Source organism: Filicampus tigris, chromosome 6 (assembly GCF_054856515.1).
Source record: "Filicampus tigris isolate MCC_2025a chromosome 6, RoL_Ftig_1.0, whole genome shotgun sequence".
Taxonomy (NCBI): Eukaryota; Metazoa; Chordata; class Actinopteri; order Syngnathiformes; family Syngnathidae; genus Filicampus; species Filicampus tigris.
Window position 1 is genome coordinate 4,222,501 of NC_141222.1, and position 18,871 is coordinate 4,241,371.

Below are 18,871 nucleotides of genomic sequence, written 5' to 3' on the forward strand. Positions count from 1 at the left end.
CACACGTTGCACTCAAGCGGGTCGCGGAATCCATGGCAGCCCATGTGGATCGTGAACATGACATAGTCAAGAAAGATCACCTTGCAGTGGCTGCACGAGTACAAGGCCCCAGGCATTCCCCCAGCTTCTCCGTCAGCCCGCACCACCTGCAAAGCTTCCAGTGGTGACAAGGGAATGGGCTGAGAGTGCGGGATCCCATTCTGATGGTTCAGCCCGCCCAGCAAGTGGCCTAAGCTATACATGATAGGAGATCCCTGGACGCCATCAGTGTTGAACACATCCATGCCAGGAGGTTGCTGGGGTGTGTGAGGGAGACCTGGCAACGGCATGATCATCTTATGGCCGTTGGGGAGGCCAATAGGATTGATGTCATTGCGGCTTAACAGAACAGGGTATGGCCTTTGAGAGTGAGCCGGATCACTGTCTGGGCCCGAACGCATGAATGGCTGTTGGCAGTGCACGTCAGGCCCCGGGGAGCCTAATGGAGGGTCCTGTTGATGAACAGTGTTCCTGTTCAAGCTCAGGTCCAGACAGACACCATTATCACCTAGATCGGCACCACAAAAATAAAGCAGATGTTTGTATACATTATGTATATGTGTGTGTATATATACAGTATATAGTATATATAGTATATAGTTGGACCCTCTCAAAATGCACCTCGGAAACATCACAACTCAGCAACACACAAATCCGATCACAATACAGATAACCCGATTTGTTACAATATGCCGTTGAACATTCAAAGATTTCAATGCCTAAAAAGTGTAAATAATTTCATAAAAACTTTAAAGTTACTGTTTTTCATTATAAAAAGATTTTTAAAACAGTTAGCAATAATTGTAACTGTTATTGTATGCATTTTTTTTCATCACAAAAAGTGTATATGTACAACTTGTCTTTAACTTGGATGTGTCATAGGGTGTTGCTGCTGAGTGTTTAAAGATTTCAGTGTCTTAATAATTTACAAAATCAAGAGATCTTTATTGTTAGTGTATTTTTTATTCTGGTGTAATTTCTTAGAATGTCACTCGAATGGTTCGCTTTTATTTAAAAAAAAAAAAAGTACCATTTACTTGTCATCTTTTCAAAATATATCGTGATATTGCAATATTAAAATAGCCGCAATATATTCTCGTCCTCATGTCACAATATTAATAGCAGCAAATCTGTTTAAAAGCCCAAGTTGTTTTCCATTTGTGCAGTTCCAGCACCCTCTGGTCGTTAGTTTATTAGTGCAGTGTAATTTGATGCCACCTACCCACGCTAATCGCCAATAGGAGCCTGGCCAAGCCTATTACTTTGTGAATGCTGTAATTATCTACCAAAACAGAATATTGTAATGTTTTTTTTATATGAGCTCTTTTTTTTACAATATCGTGTAATACGTTATATACTCTGTCTCTACTATACTAGTATACTCTATAATACTCTGTCCATTTTTAAAACTCGGATGAAGACACATTTCCTTTCTCTGGCTTTTGATCAGACCTGAAATTTTCGACTCTTTTCCGGTGTCAATTGTATATCGCGTTTTATGTCAATTTATTGGCTTTATTTATTTATATTTTTATTCATATTCTATATATTATTTATATCTATATTTATTTGTTGTATCACAGCCTTTTATAGTTTTTTTTCTATTTATTGTATTGTTTGTAAAATGCTTTGTTACAGCTCTAGCTGTTATGAAATGCGCTATATAAATGAAATTGTATTGTATTGTATAATATATATGTATAAATGTATGTATATATGTGTATATATATATATATATATATATATATGTGTGTGTCTATCTATCTATCTATCTATCTATCTATCTATCTATATATATCTATATATCTATATATATATATATATATATATATATATATATATATATATATATATATATATATATATATATATATATATATATATATATATATATACGCACATATACACACATGCCCTTGAGGGCCCAACCTCACACAGAAACAAGAGCACACTAGGTTCATAGGTCAAAAGATCAAAGAATCCAGAGGAAACAGTTGTGCTTGGAGGCATAGAGAGCTGATAGGAAGCAGATGACTCAGACAAGGGCCTCAATTGCAGCTGTGCCACAGACAGTGAGGCACCTGCTCACGTTTCTTACCTCCCGCCTTTTTCTAGCCCTGCGGTTGAAGTCATTACCTTGCTTTTCCCCCTGTGGTTATCATATTGAAAGAAGTCACTTCATTTGTCAACCCGATAAAGACATTTGGAGGCGTTGTGCCCATATAACCCTCATGCATGCACTCAGCTTTAGATCCGATTGTGAAACTACAACTCGGAGTTTTTGTGTTACAAAGGAAAGAATGATTGTGTGTGCATGAACAAACCGGCTTTCCGAGTGAGCCATTTACTGAATTTGTGACTGATATCCATGCACACATCTGTGGATGGTTACCGGTACCTACCTATGACACAGTCGGTGCTGAAAATTGAGGGTGGCTGATACAACTCTGTGAGGCTCCTGGCAAGACATGGAGGCCCGGCGATAGACAAGACAGACAAGTAGCTCAGACCAAAAAAAAAATAAAAAATCAACGTGAAATGTTTAAAAGCTCACTGAAAACACACTTTATGGACAAAGCTGTTACACCTATAGGAACTGAAAGGGAAAGAAAACATGTGGAGATGGATAGTCATGGTTATGCCAAACTGTTTCCTCAAAGGGGAAATCATAGAATTGTCCAGCATGTCTCAATAATTAAAATTATGTTCCAATAACATGATCTAGACCAACCTTTGATTGATGTAACGATTGGATCGACAGGTGTAGCTCAACATCCGTGTCCATAATAGCGTAGCATAAAGGCACATATAAAAGCACACACATTACATTTTAAAAAAGGGCTTTATAGTGAAGCTTAAAGTGAGGAAATGAAAGAATCCAGTAAGCAGGTAGACATTTAATAGAAATGTGAAATTATGTCGACAGACTTATCAATTAAACAACAAAGTCAGTCAGTGTGGAAAACATCTCACTGAAAAAATTGTATTGTTTGCTGGTTGTGAAGGGGGAACTTACCTGTAAATTTCTGCGGCATGGAACTCTTGCGTTTGGCTACATTTGTGGCGAGCCTGTCAAGTAGCAGAGCACGCTCGGTGCCCATCTGAGTCCTGGATAGGTGACTGTCGTCTGCCTCACACAATCAGAGCAAAGAGGCTTAAGCGATAGAAAAGAGTAAGAACTAAAAAAGGAAATGAAGAAAGTTGTTATGAGATACGAAATAAATAAACAAATAATGCAGCGGTGTGTCCAAATATCCACTTTCCTCCCTACCTTGGATATAAAAATGGAGTGAATCACACCTCAGCAGCTTGAGGCAAAGGAAGTACAAGATATTGATGTAAGATCAAAAGTGCCTTTGTGCTTTGGTGCATTTGTGCTTTACCAGTGCAGGATGAGGATGTACTTCCTCACCAGTCACACACTATCAGGCGTAAATGTACAACATTTGGTGACCACATAGGCACAAAACTGTGTGTGTGGGGGTGTCTGCGTGCGTGTGCGCATGCGTGTGGTGGTGTATGCTTCTAATAGAATGCAAAGGCATTTTGTTGGTTTGCGTGTACTGGATGAAACATGTGCCCTACATAACTGGCTCCCCTGTGCTACTGCAGGGAGGGGAAGTGGTCTGTTAAGCAGCAGGCCGCCACACCACAGCATACATAACCTATTTTGCTGTAATGAAGGGCCAGCAGCTATAAAACTCAATCATTTACCAGCCTGTAAAAACAAGATATACAGCATAATCAATAAGAGCTTTATGCTCTGTGCAATTACTGTCAGCCTACAGCACAGCTACAGTGTCATCGTTTGCAAGTGATGTGAAGCGGCTTTGGTGGAGGACAATGTCTATCGGGACGGATGATAAACGCACAATAGCTTCTCACCTTTCTCAGCAGGTCCTTTGCTGTGAATGTACACATGGCACCTCTCTCTGTGCTCCTCCAGGGAGCTGCGCTGCTTGTAACTGCGACTGCAGAGGTTGCATTTGAAGGGCTTCTCGACTGTGGGCAGGACATTTAAACTCAGCGATAAGTTGTTGTTGTTTTTTTGTTTGTTTTTGTTTTTTTGAAAACATGAACAGCACTGACAGCCAAACTTGAACAGGCGAAACGATATAGAAAACTGATGGAGTATTATTAACCCAACATTTCCTGAAAGCTGATGATGTGCGGCATACCAGAAGGTGAATCACATGAACTGAAAGTGCTAGTTTTCAGAGGTGAATGAGTTAGACGTTATGTGTGATGTGTGTAATCATGCATGGCGGGTTCTTACTGGAAAAGCTGTGCAGGCGCCGCAGAAATCATGCGTGCGGCTTTAAGACAAGACACAGGTGCATACGCTATCAGTGCACCAACTGAGTGTGTATGTGACTGGCTGGTACCAGAGTGGGTGCGCAGGTGCCCGCTCAGGGCGTCACGTCGGCGGCAAGCATAGCTGCACATGGGACATTTGAAAGGCTTCTCCCCAGAGTGTAGTTTGATGTGGCGAAGCAGATTTCCTTTCTGGGTAAAGGAAGCTCCACACTGAGCACAGTGGAATGGCCTCTCACCTGGGAGGGATGAAAACATTTTCCCATAAAATATCTTACGGAGTTTTGTGTATTTCCTTTTTTTTTTTTTTTTACCTGTAACGGGAATATAAAGGACCGTGGACCTCTATTAAATACCACACACCGATGATTTGTTCGAACATACTTCATTGAAGTCTTGCGATAGTTATTTTTCAATAAGTAAACTTCTTCTGGCCATGTTGATGTCAACTCTTTACGTCTTCCTTGTGTGACTGTAATGACTTGCAAAACCCTATCAATAACCGACCATCTTTGAAAAGGGAACAAACCACTATCCACAGTCATTGTCACAATCTCCCAAACTGTTTTCTCACATGACTGGAAAATAAATAAATAAATAAATAAAATACTATATACAACGGACAACTACAACAGTACTCTGAGTGAAGCTGGGAGATTATCGTACCAAAAATCTATTCACAAAATCACATATCCTTGAATTTTGTGATACTGCTCCATTTATGTTTAAATAAATAATAATATGCTGCCTTATTGTGTTCAGAGGCTCTTCCGACACTGAGTCGGCTACTATGAACTGAGAAGAACATCTTTGTTTAGAAAAATAAATACCAGAACAAATGTGAAACAGAGATGAGATACATTAAGTAAAGAAGTCAACCTGTGGGATAATTTTTCCAAGTTCAAAACCTCTGGCTGGTCTAGCTGCTCAGTACAATATGAGGAATTCTATATAGAGTGAATAAATTGCACAAATTATTTTTACCAAGCAGATGGAAATGTATGCATACACCTATCGGGAATCAGCAAATTTTTCATGTGCTGAAAAATATTTTTTTGCTGTTGTTTCACAACAAGGTTGAGTACCAATTTCTAAGACAATACATACTAACAAAACAACCAGAATGCTTAAGTTCTTATCGTGCACTCCCCTGTTCAAACTCCACTTTTTTGGGTAGTAAAATACTGTCATTCATCTAAAAACAAAAATCCACCATTACCGGTAATTTGATTTGTAACCCGCACAACTCAATTAAAATATGAAATGTTTTCGAGAGGGAAAGTAAAACTAAACAACTGAGGTAACATGGCTGCACAAATGTGAGCACTCTCTTATTTACTTGGAAATGGGGCTATATTCGGAATTAACCAATCATTTTCAAATTCTTTGGCAGTCAGCACAAACTTACCACCATATAAAGTGCCTCTAAGTGCAAAAACACACTTGGAAACTCCCAAAGAGGGAAATGTGTTCTGGTCTGATGAAACTAAGGTTGAAGTTTTAGGCCATAATCCCAAAGGGTACAGTTTTTGGCACTGATCCTCATGCAACGAACATATACTGTACCTACTGTGAATCATGGTGGTGACTGCTTTTTTTTCTTCAGCTGTAACTGGTGCCTCAGTCAAGGCGGTGAGAATTATAAACAGTTCCAAATAGCTGTCAGTGTAAACACAAAGCCTTGGCTTCTGATAGAAAGAAACAAATGGCTGGAAAAGCCTACTAGAACATCTGAATTTCAGGTTAATCAGAGGCATGGTAGCAGGTGTGTGTTGACTGCCATGTACTACGAGTTTGAATGTGATGGGTTAATTCTGAAGACAGCCACATCCCTTGTTATAGGGTGTTCACACTTGTGCAACCACATTACCTCAGTTGTTTAGTTTTCCTCTCCCTCTCAAAAACATTTCTTTTTTTTTTATTTGAGTTGTGCAGGAGGTATAGATCACATTAATGGTGGTAAAAGTTTTGAAATGATTTGTTTTGATCTTGTTTTATACAGAACTATGAAAACCTTGAATGTGAACATGGATGTGTAGACTTTTTACATCCCCTCTTACAAGGCTTATTATTTCCCCCATGCAATACCTATAAAACGCCACTAGGTGACTGGTACCGCAGCTGTAACGCACCCTTTCCCGTTTCCTCTCCATTTGTCTGTCAGGCGTCCTCAATGGTTGAGTAGTTTTACTTAACACACAGGATAGCTTTGCTTTGCATTTTTCCTGACATTTTTAAATGTTAAAATGTTTCGTAAAATACAAAAATTGGATGCACTCTAAATAAAGATTCTATAATGGCAAGTGGCAAGTCACAATTCACTTAACATTATACCCTATGGGAACATTCTTTTTTAAATAGGGATAATTTGGTTGTCAACCAGCATCATGAAACTGTTCGTGTTTGATGATAGAATTTTAATAATATATTCATATTTATTTACTATTCATATTTATTAGCCAAAGGCTAGATCAGCCATAATCATGAGTTAGTTAAAATAGCTCTTCAAAGTAGCATTTTTAATGGCTGAAGATGGTCTATGATGATATGAAGAATAAGAGTGTCCGTTGAACACGTTCAAACAAATGTTGGACACAAACCATTTCAAAGCAACTTTCTGTCCCGCCTTGCACAAAACACTATCTACTGAAGGTGTCAAGAGAGGGATGATTGCACAAGGGTTGCTGTATGATGTGAAGTGTTGATTGGGTTCCTGTGCTTACCCGTGTGGCTGCGTTTGTGCACCAGCAGTACGTTGATGCTGACGCAGGACAAGCCGCAGATGTCACAGTTAAGCTTCCCCATTGACTGCATGTGGGGAGTCACGGCTCCTGCCATGTAAGTTCTCTCTGATGTGGCCCCTGCTGAGGCATCCTGCAGTGCTGCACTGTTGTAAAGTGAATAGTCCACCATCGACAAGTCCTCTGGTTCAGCCACATAATCTCTCTCTTCATCATTGTCATCGTCATCCTCTGTCCTGTCACCATCGTATCCTTCCTCCATTCCTTCCTGAGTAACACCCACTTTTTCTTCCATTGGCAAAATTGCTTTTTCTTTCTCAGCCTCGAGATACGTCTCATTGTTTCCAATCTCTTCATCCTCGACCTTAATCATGCCTAAGTGAGGATAAAGTAAGCAAGGCACAATGAATAAATAATATACAACATTTGAGGTTATATTTACTCCATATGGCCACAAACAGACTATTCAATGTAATGAGATTTACAAAATGCACAATAAATGTTTACAGAACATGCATATTTGCAGTCACTGTTACTTTAGGATAAATTCTAGCATGTCTCCATGCATGGCTAAAGGAAGAACTTGGGCAGATCACAACAAGTCAGGAGATGTGTAATGAAGATTAGGGGAAGGCGTCTTCTGTGAATACACATAAATTAGAACCAGGATAGGTGAAAAATGCTGCAGGGAATTCCATTCCTTGCGGGTGTTTTTTTTTTACTGATGAAACATTGAAACCAGACATAAAATTAACCTTATGTCCTTTACTTAACTTAAACCATTCTTTATGCAGGTTCTGGCCACATGCTGAAACATTGACATGTCCTCAGGGCTCATTTGTATGACCTCTCTTTGAGAACTTGGGTGTTAACCAACCACCAGCGAATTCAGGTCCATCCAAAAACCTCACCGTGGTATCAGCAGACAGATAATGAGCTGACAAGCGGCCTCTCGCACTGTGGGAAATGTTCAGAGGTGCAATGGAAACTTTGCACACACAGACACCTGATATAGAGTGCTGGCTCGAAGCACAATAAACCACATGTATGATGCAGATGTACTGCAGAGCAAGGCTTTAGAGAATCTTGTAGGAGTCAAGTGGAACAGGCAGAAGAAACATGTAAATTAAAAAAAAAAAATGAAGATCTTCAAACATTTAAAGAGGAAGTCAACCCAAACATATTTTTTTTCCAGAATACATTCTATGCAGGCCAACTAGTTGAAATACGGCATTCTGATTAATATTACGGTTGTGGAATATAAGTGAAGCACCAAAATGCACCCACTTTTAGCCATCTCAGGGGGCGACCATTTTGTCACGACCAATCATGGCTCACCTGTTTTCTGAGGCTCACCTGTCTGTCATTCCTAAATGGTAATGGGAAAATTAAAGCTTCAGTGGCATAATTATTTTACTTCAAATCTATTGTAGTGAATTTTGTCATTGTCCAAATGCTATTATAATTATTTAAATGGGAAGTCAACCCAAACATATTTTTTTCCAGAATATTTTCAATGCAGGCTAAACACGGCATTCTGATTAAAATTGTGTTGGTGGAATATGAGAAATCCACCCATTTTTAGCTAGCTCAGGGGGCGGCCATTTTGTCACTTCTATCAACTGAAGATGACATCGAAGTTGCTCAGGGCTCAGATAACGACCAATCATGGCTCAGCTTCAGAAAACAGGTGAGCTAGCCCCCTGAACTCCCATTGAGTGATCCCTCATTCTGCTGGGGGACCTCATTGCTCATGTGAATGAGAGTGACATCTTGAAGGGCTTGATTGGGAAAAAGGTGCCCAGCTCCCCCTGCCATCAAATATCAGAGCGATGTTCTATTATTGGACTTCTGTGCTCGTCACGGATTGTCCATAACAATCACCATGTTTAGACATAAGGGCATCCACATAGGGCACCCTAGGCCGCAGTTCGATGATCGACTTTGTGATCGTGTCGTCGAACTCACTCTCATTCACTTGAATGGTCCATTCAATTGAATGGGCCTGGTGAGGTGTGCACGTCTCACTTTTTTTTTTTTTAGCACAAGCGTCATTATTTCATTCACAGGCAGGCATACGGGGTAGCCGTATGGAATTTCGGGAAAATATGTGAATTTTCCCAAACGGCCGGTGTGTTTCTTGGCCGGTCCTGGCCATCACGACCGCCAGCACCCGTCTGTCAGCAGGGAAATGGGAGTGAGTGTGCAATGGTGTTCCTTGCCACATTGCTAAAAGAAACGCCTACAATTGTCGGCCAATCAGATGACAGTGATACCACGGCCCTCCTTGGCCTGCGTTTTGGGACCCTGAGGAAAAAGGTTCTGAGGAATGGCGCCAAGCCTTGAAAAAATGTAATGGAAAAGCAACCACAACCCAACCAGGCTGTTTTGGGGTAGAACTGCTACAGTGGAAAAGGGACATAGTGTATGTCTCTCGGATGCCCTGGGAACATCACTTGTTCCCCTCCAGAAGAATTGGATAGAGTAGCTGGAGAGAGGCAAATCTAGGCTTCCCTGCTTAAGACCCGATCCCAGATAAATGGAAGAGCTGCCTGAAGTCTGGAGCTCATGGATACCTCCAATTTCTGTGTCTCTTCCTTGGAGATATTGTGATATATTGTGTAAGTTTTTAGGGCAGTCACCTTCAGTTGCTGATTGTTTGTGGGTCTTGCTGACTTCAGTTTCGTTTTCTGTCAACCCAAAAGCAAGCTCTTTTGGATAGACATTAGATAACTCAGATATTTAAGAATAGGTTATCACTTTTGGCCTTCAATCAGTCTTAAGCTGCGGCAAGAGAACTAAAGTGGATGATGTCAGAATGTTTTACTATGAGGGAAAACATCAAGTCAAGAATGCTCTGGAGAAGGTAAGCGTTTGTTTATTGTCAAAATCTACAATCAAGCAACCCATTGATGAATATGAACTCAGAGGATTCTCAAGGCTGTGAGAAACCACTGGCAACATTGTAGTAGGGGTAGAATTTTCCAGAAATCATACCAAAATTCTCCCATTTTCAGGGCTCTTAAGACAAATTAATTATTTTTCTTTTACAGTAACAAGTCTTATTTATTTAAATAACGATACCATTTGAAAAATGTATTAACTTACGAACAATGTATGAATAACCATCAACAAATAAAACATAACAGTCCACTTAAACTTAAGTGCAATAAGACCAAGAAAGGTGCAGTGCATAAATGCTGCTTCTAAAGTGAAAATGCAGATGAAACAAGCAACATAAAACATAACATAAAAACCTGGCAATTGAACAGGAGAGTGCAGACTTGTAACATCAGAATATATCTCAACAAATTTAAGCCCTGAAAGTGTGTGGGTGCGTGTGCGAGAGAGAGAGAGAGAGAGAGAGAGAGAGAGAGAGAGAGAGAGAGAGACAGAGAGCGACAGAGAGAGGTTTTTCCCCTCGAGCAATATGCCGCACGAGACCCGTCTCCGTGACAATGCATTTGCTTTTGTCCGAGACACAATCATAATCAAAATAATCCCAAATGGTGCTCTGTCGTTTTCTCCCAACTTTTGCCATTATAATGTTGTTTTAGTTTTGTTTTATACCCATCAGACCTAATTGTAAACACGTTACGTCACTTCAGACGTCGAGGTGCCGTACGACTGTACAACTGTCGTAAAACCGGCACTGCCGTGTTTTACATTTTAAATCAGGGGTGTCAAAGTCAAATGGACGGAGGGCCAAATAAAAGAAATTGCGACAATCCGAGGGCCGGACTGATAGAATGTTCATTTAATTTTTTTTAAATGTCCAGATTGGATCGGGTCCGTCGCGCCTGCTGATGATGTCTCACGCTTTATATATCTGTAATATATTTCTTTACCTCTATGTTTGTCACCCCCCTGGCTGTTGTGTTTTTATCTTTGGTGTTACTAAATAAAAAATAAAATAAAGTACATTTACTGCTACTTTTGCGAGGCAGCTCGTACGTCACTTTCGTTTGCGTTTCTCTTGCCAAGCTGCAAACAATTTTCTGGCTGACTCGGGCTGCAAGATTGTATGAACTGTACATAATGTGAAGTAAAACGGAGAGCATCATATGATTGGTATGATGTGTCCAGCTGACTATTTTAGAGTGGCAAGGTATGAATGTGGGTGCTCCTGTCAGAAAACACATGCCCGTATTCCACTTGACACGTCTATTTATTGTGGTCTGCAACAACACACACACACAAAGAATAACCTAGCAACATCATCCAATGTATATCCATTTGTTAACAATATTCTTAAACATTACAATTCACTGTATTAAGAAATTAATCAGCCATACAATACACATTCACACCTTTCATCACTAGAATAGTTAGCATACTAGCCGAAATTACTAACTAGTGTTCATCAACGTGACATCACTCACGAGAACACATCTAGGCTATTATGTACAGCAGTTATCTGACACGAACTTAAATGATTAAACTCACCTTTTAACATTTACACACAACAACAAACGTGGTGAAACACGGGCAATCTGCAACTACTGAGTTAGCTGGCATGAACAAACTACGAGCTGTGTCGAAGAAGGAAAGAGAAAAGAAAAGTCACTCACTATCAACACTGAGCGCTTGAATAGCGTTCAATGCCTGCTCACAGTGTGGGACATCTCAGCACTATGTCGAAACTCAATGAATTTATCAAATGCCAACAATTACTAATCATAAAACAACGTGAGATTTCTAGAGTGTGTTTTACTATGAATAACTTTTCACCACAATCCGATTCTGAAAGCCACGAAAAGTGGGGCGTAGAACAGCCAAGGGGTGGCAAACATAGATGCAAAGAAATATTTTACAGAAATAGTGTAACAAATTGGGTTATCAGTGTTGTGGTCGAATTTGTGTCTTGCCAAGTTGTTTTGTTTCCGAGGTTATTGAATGCATCGTGCGGCTGGATGGGGGGGCATGCGAGCGAGAGTAGCGGAGGACGAACAGGAGAGCCGTTGCTCTTTTTCACTGAACGGTTGTCGTACTGTATTGGCGTCGGCTGCGAGCCACAGTAGCCGGTTGGACTAGTAAAAACGTGATATTTAAACTACATCTGTGTTCTTGGAAGACGCTACAATATATTTTAAAGCGTGACGTCATCAGCAGGCGCGAAGGACCCGATCACTTCTGCTACCCACACCGGCTTGCTGCGGGCCGGATCTAATAATAAAGCAATATAATCCCAGGGGCCGTAGAACAGCTTGACTTTGAAACAAACACAATTTGCACTTCCAAAAGTCGGAAACAAAAGGCACCGGTCATATTTGCTTCAAAATAACATGTTTTAAATGATCGCAAAAGCTTACAAAGACGAAAACGAATGGTATTTTCGCTACGATTATCGTTCGTATGAGATAGTCTTGTGAGGAGACAATGTCGTTTTAGTTAGTTATCGTTTTTCAAAAAAACATTTTCGTTTTCATTTTATTTCTTAAACGAAAATGCTTTTTTAATTTTAGTTTTCGTTATTTCGTTTCGTTTCGATAATAACCTTGGTCGGCACCCAAAAGTATGTCGCAGACCCATTTTGAGTGGGTCGCGGCTAGCTAGTAAAACATTTTTCAGAACAGTACTGATGTGAACCAAGTTCATACAGAGAACATACAATATTGGGTAAGTGTCAGGAAATTTTACTCACTTGTACTCTAGTCACTAGCTATTCTGTAAACAAATACATTGCAGCTCAGCCTTTCGGCTAGCAGACACCATAGCAAGCAATATGCGTCAAACTCATTTGAAACTGCGTGGAAAAATGTACCATACTGTAAATTTGTGTTTTCAGAGGCTATTTGCAAACAAAAAACTGCTTTATTGTTCTTAACTTCTATAAAATGAATCATGACTTTGCAACAATACGAAGAGGCGGGTCCTAGGGTGACAACAATTGAGAACCAATGCTCCAGACCATACCAAATCATGAACCAAACACCAAACTCGAGGTGATGTTATGGCATGGGCATGTATGGCTGCTCCTGAAGCAAACTCATTGAAGCCAAGAATATACAAGCGTCTTTAAAGTGGAAGTCAACATAGTCAATACAAACATATTTTTTTTCAAGAATATGTTCTATGCAGGCCCACTAGTTGAAACACGGCATTCTGATTAATAATGCGTTTGTGGAATATGAGTTAAGCAGCAAAATCCACCCCTTTTTAGCCATCTCTGGGGGCGGCCATTTTGTCACTTTTGTCATCTGAAAATGACATCACAAATGCTCAGGGCTCAAGTAACGACCAATCACAGCTCAACTGTTTTCTGAATCTGAGCCATGATTGGTCGCTGTGAGCAGTTGTGATGTCATTTTCTGTCGACAGAAGTCACAAAATGGCCACCCCGAGAGATGGCTAAAACCGGGTGGATTAACTCTTATTCCACAAACGCAATATTTATCAGAATGCCCTGTTTCGACTAGCGGGCTTGTATAGAAGTATATTCTTGAAAAAATATGTTTGGGTTGACTTCCGCTTTAAGGAGTCACCTAACTGGATCAAATGCTTGTGCACTAAAAAAATATTAGCTGGTATAGCCTACCTTTGATGCACCGCATTCCATTCTCTGTGAGTGACATATCCCTTTCTTCCTCCTCCAGTGGCTTCATATTTGCATCATCAGTGAAATTGCCTGAGAAAGAAGCATACTGCATCTTAAAAAGCTTTCCTGTAATTCATGTTTCGTTAACATAATAATCCCCGGGATAAATTTATATGATTTAGATTTAGATGATGAGTTATTGTGCAATTGCAATGGACAGACCACCAATGCCTTCTGACCCATTTGTGAATACCTTAAATAAATTAAAAATGTTATGTGTAGTAGCGGGATTATGACGGTGCGAGAGAGAAGGAGCAAGACACTCACCAATGCCATTTCCTCTTGTGGGTACAAATCCAGGACTCTTATCGGTGTTCATGATGGAAAAAGTTTTTTCTGTAAAAAGGAGAACATTTGTTAAACAAGGCATGGAAAGGTGGTAAGAAAGTGTGAAAAGAGGTTTATTTTAAGCATAACCAGAAGGGTACAAGTCCACGGTTGGTTGCTCGACCCTGTCATTACATTTAGCCTGATGTGAGAAACGTTCGCTGCATGTGTATTTCCTGCCATGTTTGCACAAGTGTAAAAGAACTTTCCACACCAAGACACTAACACTAGTAAAAATAATTGATGATTCCAGCCTCCCACTTATGAAAACAAAATAAATTTTAGCTTGTAGATTTCATCTGGACTTGATTTATATGCATGATTAAAAAAGATCAAAAGAAGTACTTTGAATTGTGAGATACAATAAATGTACAGGCAAAAAAAAAAACTTTGCTCAACCAAAGGCTCACATGCATGGTGACGTGTTAAAATATATTCCAATTTATTTGTATAATCAAACAAAATGTGAAAAAAAAATATATACAGTATATAAATAAATAAAAATTTGGGGGCGGGGGTAACATTAATCAATTAATAAAGGTTATCCAGAAATCAACTTACCTGCTTACCCGCTTTGTGCTTTGCACTTCAAGATCTGCTCACTCAGAGGAAGATTTCACGTTCCACCAGTTTCTGTGAATAAGGAATACAAGCAACATCACTAAGAAGGCTTTTGGAGAGATCACTTAAAGGAACAGGCCTCATTTCAAACAAGGTGGAGCAACAAAGATGATGCAAATTCAAAACGCACCAGCAGCCATTCTTTAGAGGACCAAATGACCTTTTCTATCATTTGAATATGGACATTTGGAGCTATATATTTAAGCATGATGTTTATGACTGAATGAATAATCGATACTGACAATGATATCAAATCTATCCAATCTGATAATGATATCAAATCGATCCACATGGATCTTGTATTTCAAGGAACAACTGCGCCATCTTGTGGCTAAAAGAAACTCACAAACCTGATAAACATGGAATCTGCATCAAGACACTCGATTGGGTAAAAACATTTCACACCTGAATACAGCTCAGAAGCAGTCATTATCTGGTGAATTATCAATAAGAAAACATTTAGGAAAACAACAAACAATGGAAAAACTTCAGCACACAGACACACTTTTGGGGCATATATTCAAGTTGAAAGCATATTTGGCTCCATGACAAAGCATTATGTTGAATAAATAGCTGGCAATATTTATCAGCTGAACTAAGCCATTGCACATGAAGTGCCTGGCGCATCAGAATGAAGAAAACACAGTGAAGCACCCACCTGAGTTGTAAGACTTGGCAGCTACCCATGGGCCACCTTGGCAACCAGCCACCCGCCTGAAGAAAAAAAGCATACACACAAAGGCAGTACAATACATGCAAGGTTTCCATGGTAAAAAGGAGGCAATGGAGCAGGGGGGAAAACGATGCCGATGATTAAAATCTTGTTCAAAACCTTGAAGGGATGCTTGGAGGGCACACGGGAAACACAAATTAAGGTGCAGAATCAGATGAGAGAACGCACTTAATAAGCTGTTGGTCAGTGTTTCAGTAAATCTTACTCTCTTGGGTGGGGTGGGGGTGGGGGGGGTTGTAGGCATGGGGGCCAGTGGAGCAGGCTGGTGCTAGGAGGGGTTACACTGTCCATTTCCCAGTCGTTGCTGCTTACTTCGGGACATAACAAGAGAGCACAAATCAGAAAATGGGGTCTGGGCCATGACAAAATCAAACAAACATGAGCGCACACGCTAGCTGTTGTCATGGTCTCGCAGGTAAATTAGGGGTCGCTACAACTTGTCCGTTCTGGGTCCGAAACATTTGAAGGTAATGAGAGTTGCGTTTCCAAACGCGCGGGGCAGGATTCTGCCATTCCCTTCTTTGTGCAGTCAAGGTTGAGAGAAGAACAAGGGAGAGGGAGTAAGATTGTGTTGTGAGTAGGAGACAGAGAGGGAGAGAGAGCTTTAGTCTGGCTTTTCTCTGCTGAGCCTTTCAGCTTCCCTCTCACTGTAAAAAGAGGCGTGTCCATAGACCAGTATAAAGTCCAAAGAAAGCCACTCAAGTTGAGCCATTCTCAGGCGCCAGCAAGAGGAGAGACTGCAGTTGCTCTTCATAACATTGCCGTTTGGTGATTTTGCAGCTGGACACTCGCAGACCTGATTTTTGTGCGTTTTGGCGGAACGTGGCAAGACTCTGGACTTGTCTCTGCAGGGCTCACCTGAACACGCCGGCGGATATTCGTTTGAACGCAACAAAACCGAGTTCTTATCATCACTCCATCCGCCGGCTGAGCAGATCAAGAGCAAGCTTCTATTTCACTGCTGTTCCACTGAATCAGTGGGACAGAGAAGCATTACAGACGAGGCATTGTGTCCCGAGCTGAAAATATCAAAGACCACCCTGGACAAAGAGTTTCTCTCAACTCCCGTCCCCTGGTTGGGCTCCAATCTGCTGTTTGGAATTAGAAAAGTGAGCTGAAGCTGAACATCAGTCAGGAAGGCAAGGTGACCGGTACTGGCATAGCATCGCCTGCAGGCTGCCATGGTGCGTGCGGGCGGCGTGGCGGTGGCGCCGGCTCCATCCTACTGGGGCCTGTGGGCTTTTGCCACTTGGATGCTAGTGGCACTCTGCTTGTCCGACCAGGCCATCCGCTGCCCGGTGTGTTCCGAGGAGAGGCTAGCCAGCTGTCAACTGCCGGAAAACTGCGAGGAGACGGTGCGCGAGCCCGGCTGCGGCTGCTGCCCCACATGCGCCCTGCCGAAAGGGGCCCACTGCGGCGTCTACTCGCCGCGATGTGGGACCGGCCTGCGCTGCTACCCGCCACAGGGTATCGAGAGACCGCTGCACTCGCTCATGCACGGCCAGGGGGTGTGCACCGACGAGAGGGAGGTGGAGGAAAACTCAGGTGAGCTTCTTCACGTGTGATCTTGTCCTTTGAGCTCAAGTCAGTCACTGACAAGGAATGTCTACGCTATGCCTGGGCTGGCACTTTGTGGACCGCTGCTGGATATACCTGGGAGTGGTTTGAACAGTGTTGTTTACACTGATCTTAGCTGCAGCCCGCACAGCAGCTCCTTCTGCATGGCCTGTTGGGGGCATGCACACAGTTCCCCCGTTGTCTTGCAGTCACTTGCTGCGAAAGGGGCCCCGCAGCGGGATCCAAAGCAGAGCAGAGTGCTGTGCTGATAGCTGGCGTAGGCGTGTATGCGCGAGGAGCTCGCGCCGGAGACATCTGCTGCTCGAGCGTGCGCTCTGGGTGACCTTTTGACCCACAAGTTACATTATTCAAAATAGTCATATTAAAAGGCGTGCATGTGTCTCAGTTCCTGAGATTGTGCAGGCAGTGAAAAGCATTGTCGGTGGTTGTGGGAATGTGAGCGTCTACGCCTGTGTGTGTGGTGTGTGTGCGTGTACTGCGAGGAGGCAGTAAAAGCTGCAGTATCAAAAGACTGTAATGGAGTGTGGCCAGTCTGGGGCTAATAGAGCTCTCTGCAATCAGCAATTCACTTTGTGCGTTTTCATTCCTCGTCCGACTGCTGCAAAAGGTCGAAATTTGCACGTCTCCTTGGCGTCTTGATCGCACACCTCCGGACAGAGTTTGTATTCTCCACTTTGTTGTTTTGCTGCTACATACATTTAGGCCTGTTTTTACTTCTACAACGAGGGACGCCTTGTCGGCATATCCCTTTCCAGTTCAGTGGACTTTAACTTCTCCCTACTGATGCAACATCAACTCTTTCTGTGGAGTGCTGTTGATGTCCGTTATTCTGTGTGAGGCAGTCGTTATGAAGTGTCCCGGACGCGGTTCTTTTATTTGATCCAATCTACCCGCATACTGGTCCCGCGTTGCTCGAATAAACTGGTAAATGCACGGGCTTTCGGCTCCAGCCAGAACAACAAAGACTTGGATCGGTCATTATAAAAGTCCCAGGACACTCATCTCCAGTGCAGCATCTGTTTCCACTGCCCCCCACCGCCGCCCCCGAGCCCTAACAAGCCTTCGAATGCATCGCCCACCGCGTCCAGCTCCTGCAGGAGGATGAGCTCATCAGCACTCATTCTGCCAGAGCTGAAATGAGAGCCTTCTGCTCTCCGTGCAGGGCCAGCATAGGTTAGGCCAGCACATAGCGTGACTAAATGGAATCAGAAAGACGCGGAAAGCTGTTTAGAGCATGATAAAAAAAAAGAGGAGGGCTGTCCTAGTGCTGACCACATTCTGAGTTTCTACAACACCGACTGTAAGAATAATGTATAACTCAATTGGTGTGAACCTGACACCGACGCAACTGGAAATTGCACACGAGGGGGTTTGAACTTGTTGTTAAAGGCCGAGGGTTCATTTGCTAAGTTCAAAAGTCTTTTTGATGTTCTGAAACCTGACCACTTAGTTCTGTTAGGCTCTGGGCTTCTTATTACCCTTGGGATCATAACAAAGTGGGGGCGATGTGCCTGATACGCAGTAAATCAATTCTTCTGGGCAGCAACTCAGATCCACCACACAAGAATGATTTATATATTCATAGCAGTGTAGTAAAAATGAGCACAGAAGAAAGGTGAAAAGAAACTCTAGTCAAAAGTAATAATAATAATAATAATAATAAAAGGGCGGCACGGTGGTCGAGTGCTCGACGTCCGCCTCACAGTGCAGAAGTCGTGGGTTCGAATCCACCCCCGGCCTTCCTTTGTGGAGTTTCCATGTTCTCCCCGTGCCTGCGTGGGTTTTCTCAGGGTACTCCGGTTCCCTCCCACATTCCAAAAACACGCATGGTAGGTTGATTGATGACTCTAAATTGCCCCTAGGTGAGATGGTGAGTGCGGTTGTTTGTTTGTCTCTGTGTGCCCTGTGATTGGCTGGCAA

The 18,871-nt window shown here is 42.0% G+C and overlaps 2 protein-coding genes and 1 long non-coding RNA gene across 6 annotated transcripts in view; 1 reads left to right on the top strand and 2 right to left on the bottom strand.

Annotated features, from left to right (window-relative positions):
* Positions 1-15,349, bottom strand: part of LOC147145525 (zinc finger protein Aiolos-like) — a 15,790-nt gene extending 441 nt beyond the window's left edge. The window contains exons 1-9 of one of the 4 annotated variants that reach the window (XM_086034458.1): positions 15,299-15,349; positions 14,581-14,652; positions 13,960-14,028; positions 13,633-13,722; positions 7,077-7,469; positions 4,425-4,592; positions 3,925-4,041; positions 3,056-3,166; positions 1-547 (exon numbers count right to left, since the gene is read on the bottom strand). The exon at positions 1-547 is cut by the window's left edge and continues 441 nt beyond it. In XM_086034458.1, coding sequence (XP_085890584.1) covers positions 1-547; positions 3,056-3,166; positions 3,925-4,041; positions 4,425-4,592; positions 7,077-7,469; positions 13,633-13,722; positions 13,960-14,011 — 1,478 coding nt within the window. In that variant the 5' untranslated portion in view covers positions 14,012-14,028; positions 14,581-14,652; positions 15,299-15,349. Of the gene's footprint in view, positions 548-3,055; positions 3,167-3,924; positions 4,042-4,424; positions 4,593-7,076; positions 7,470-11,540; positions 11,698-13,632; positions 13,723-13,959; positions 14,029-14,580; positions 14,711-15,298 lie in introns of those variants that run through there. The other 3 variants (XM_086034457.1, XM_086034460.1, XM_086034461.1) reach the window with 3 other exon arrangements.
* Positions 2,176-3,045, bottom strand: LOC147145526 (uncharacterized). Its single transcript, XR_015087292.1, has 3 exons — positions 2,771-3,045; positions 2,442-2,497; positions 2,176-2,188 (listed from the first exon to the last, which is right to left on the bottom strand). It is a non-coding gene; the product is annotated as an uncharacterized LOC147145526 (long non-coding RNA).
* Positions 15,350-16,070: 721 nt separating the features above from the next.
* LOC147145527 (insulin-like growth factor-binding protein 4) overlaps positions 16,071-18,871 on the top strand; it is a 28,061-nt gene continuing 25,260 nt past the window's right edge. The window contains exon 1 of the mRNA XM_086034693.1: positions 16,071-16,918. Coding sequence (XP_085890819.1) covers positions 16,555-16,918 — 364 coding nt within the window. The 5' untranslated portion in view covers positions 16,071-16,554. The remainder of the gene's footprint in view (positions 16,919-18,871) is intronic.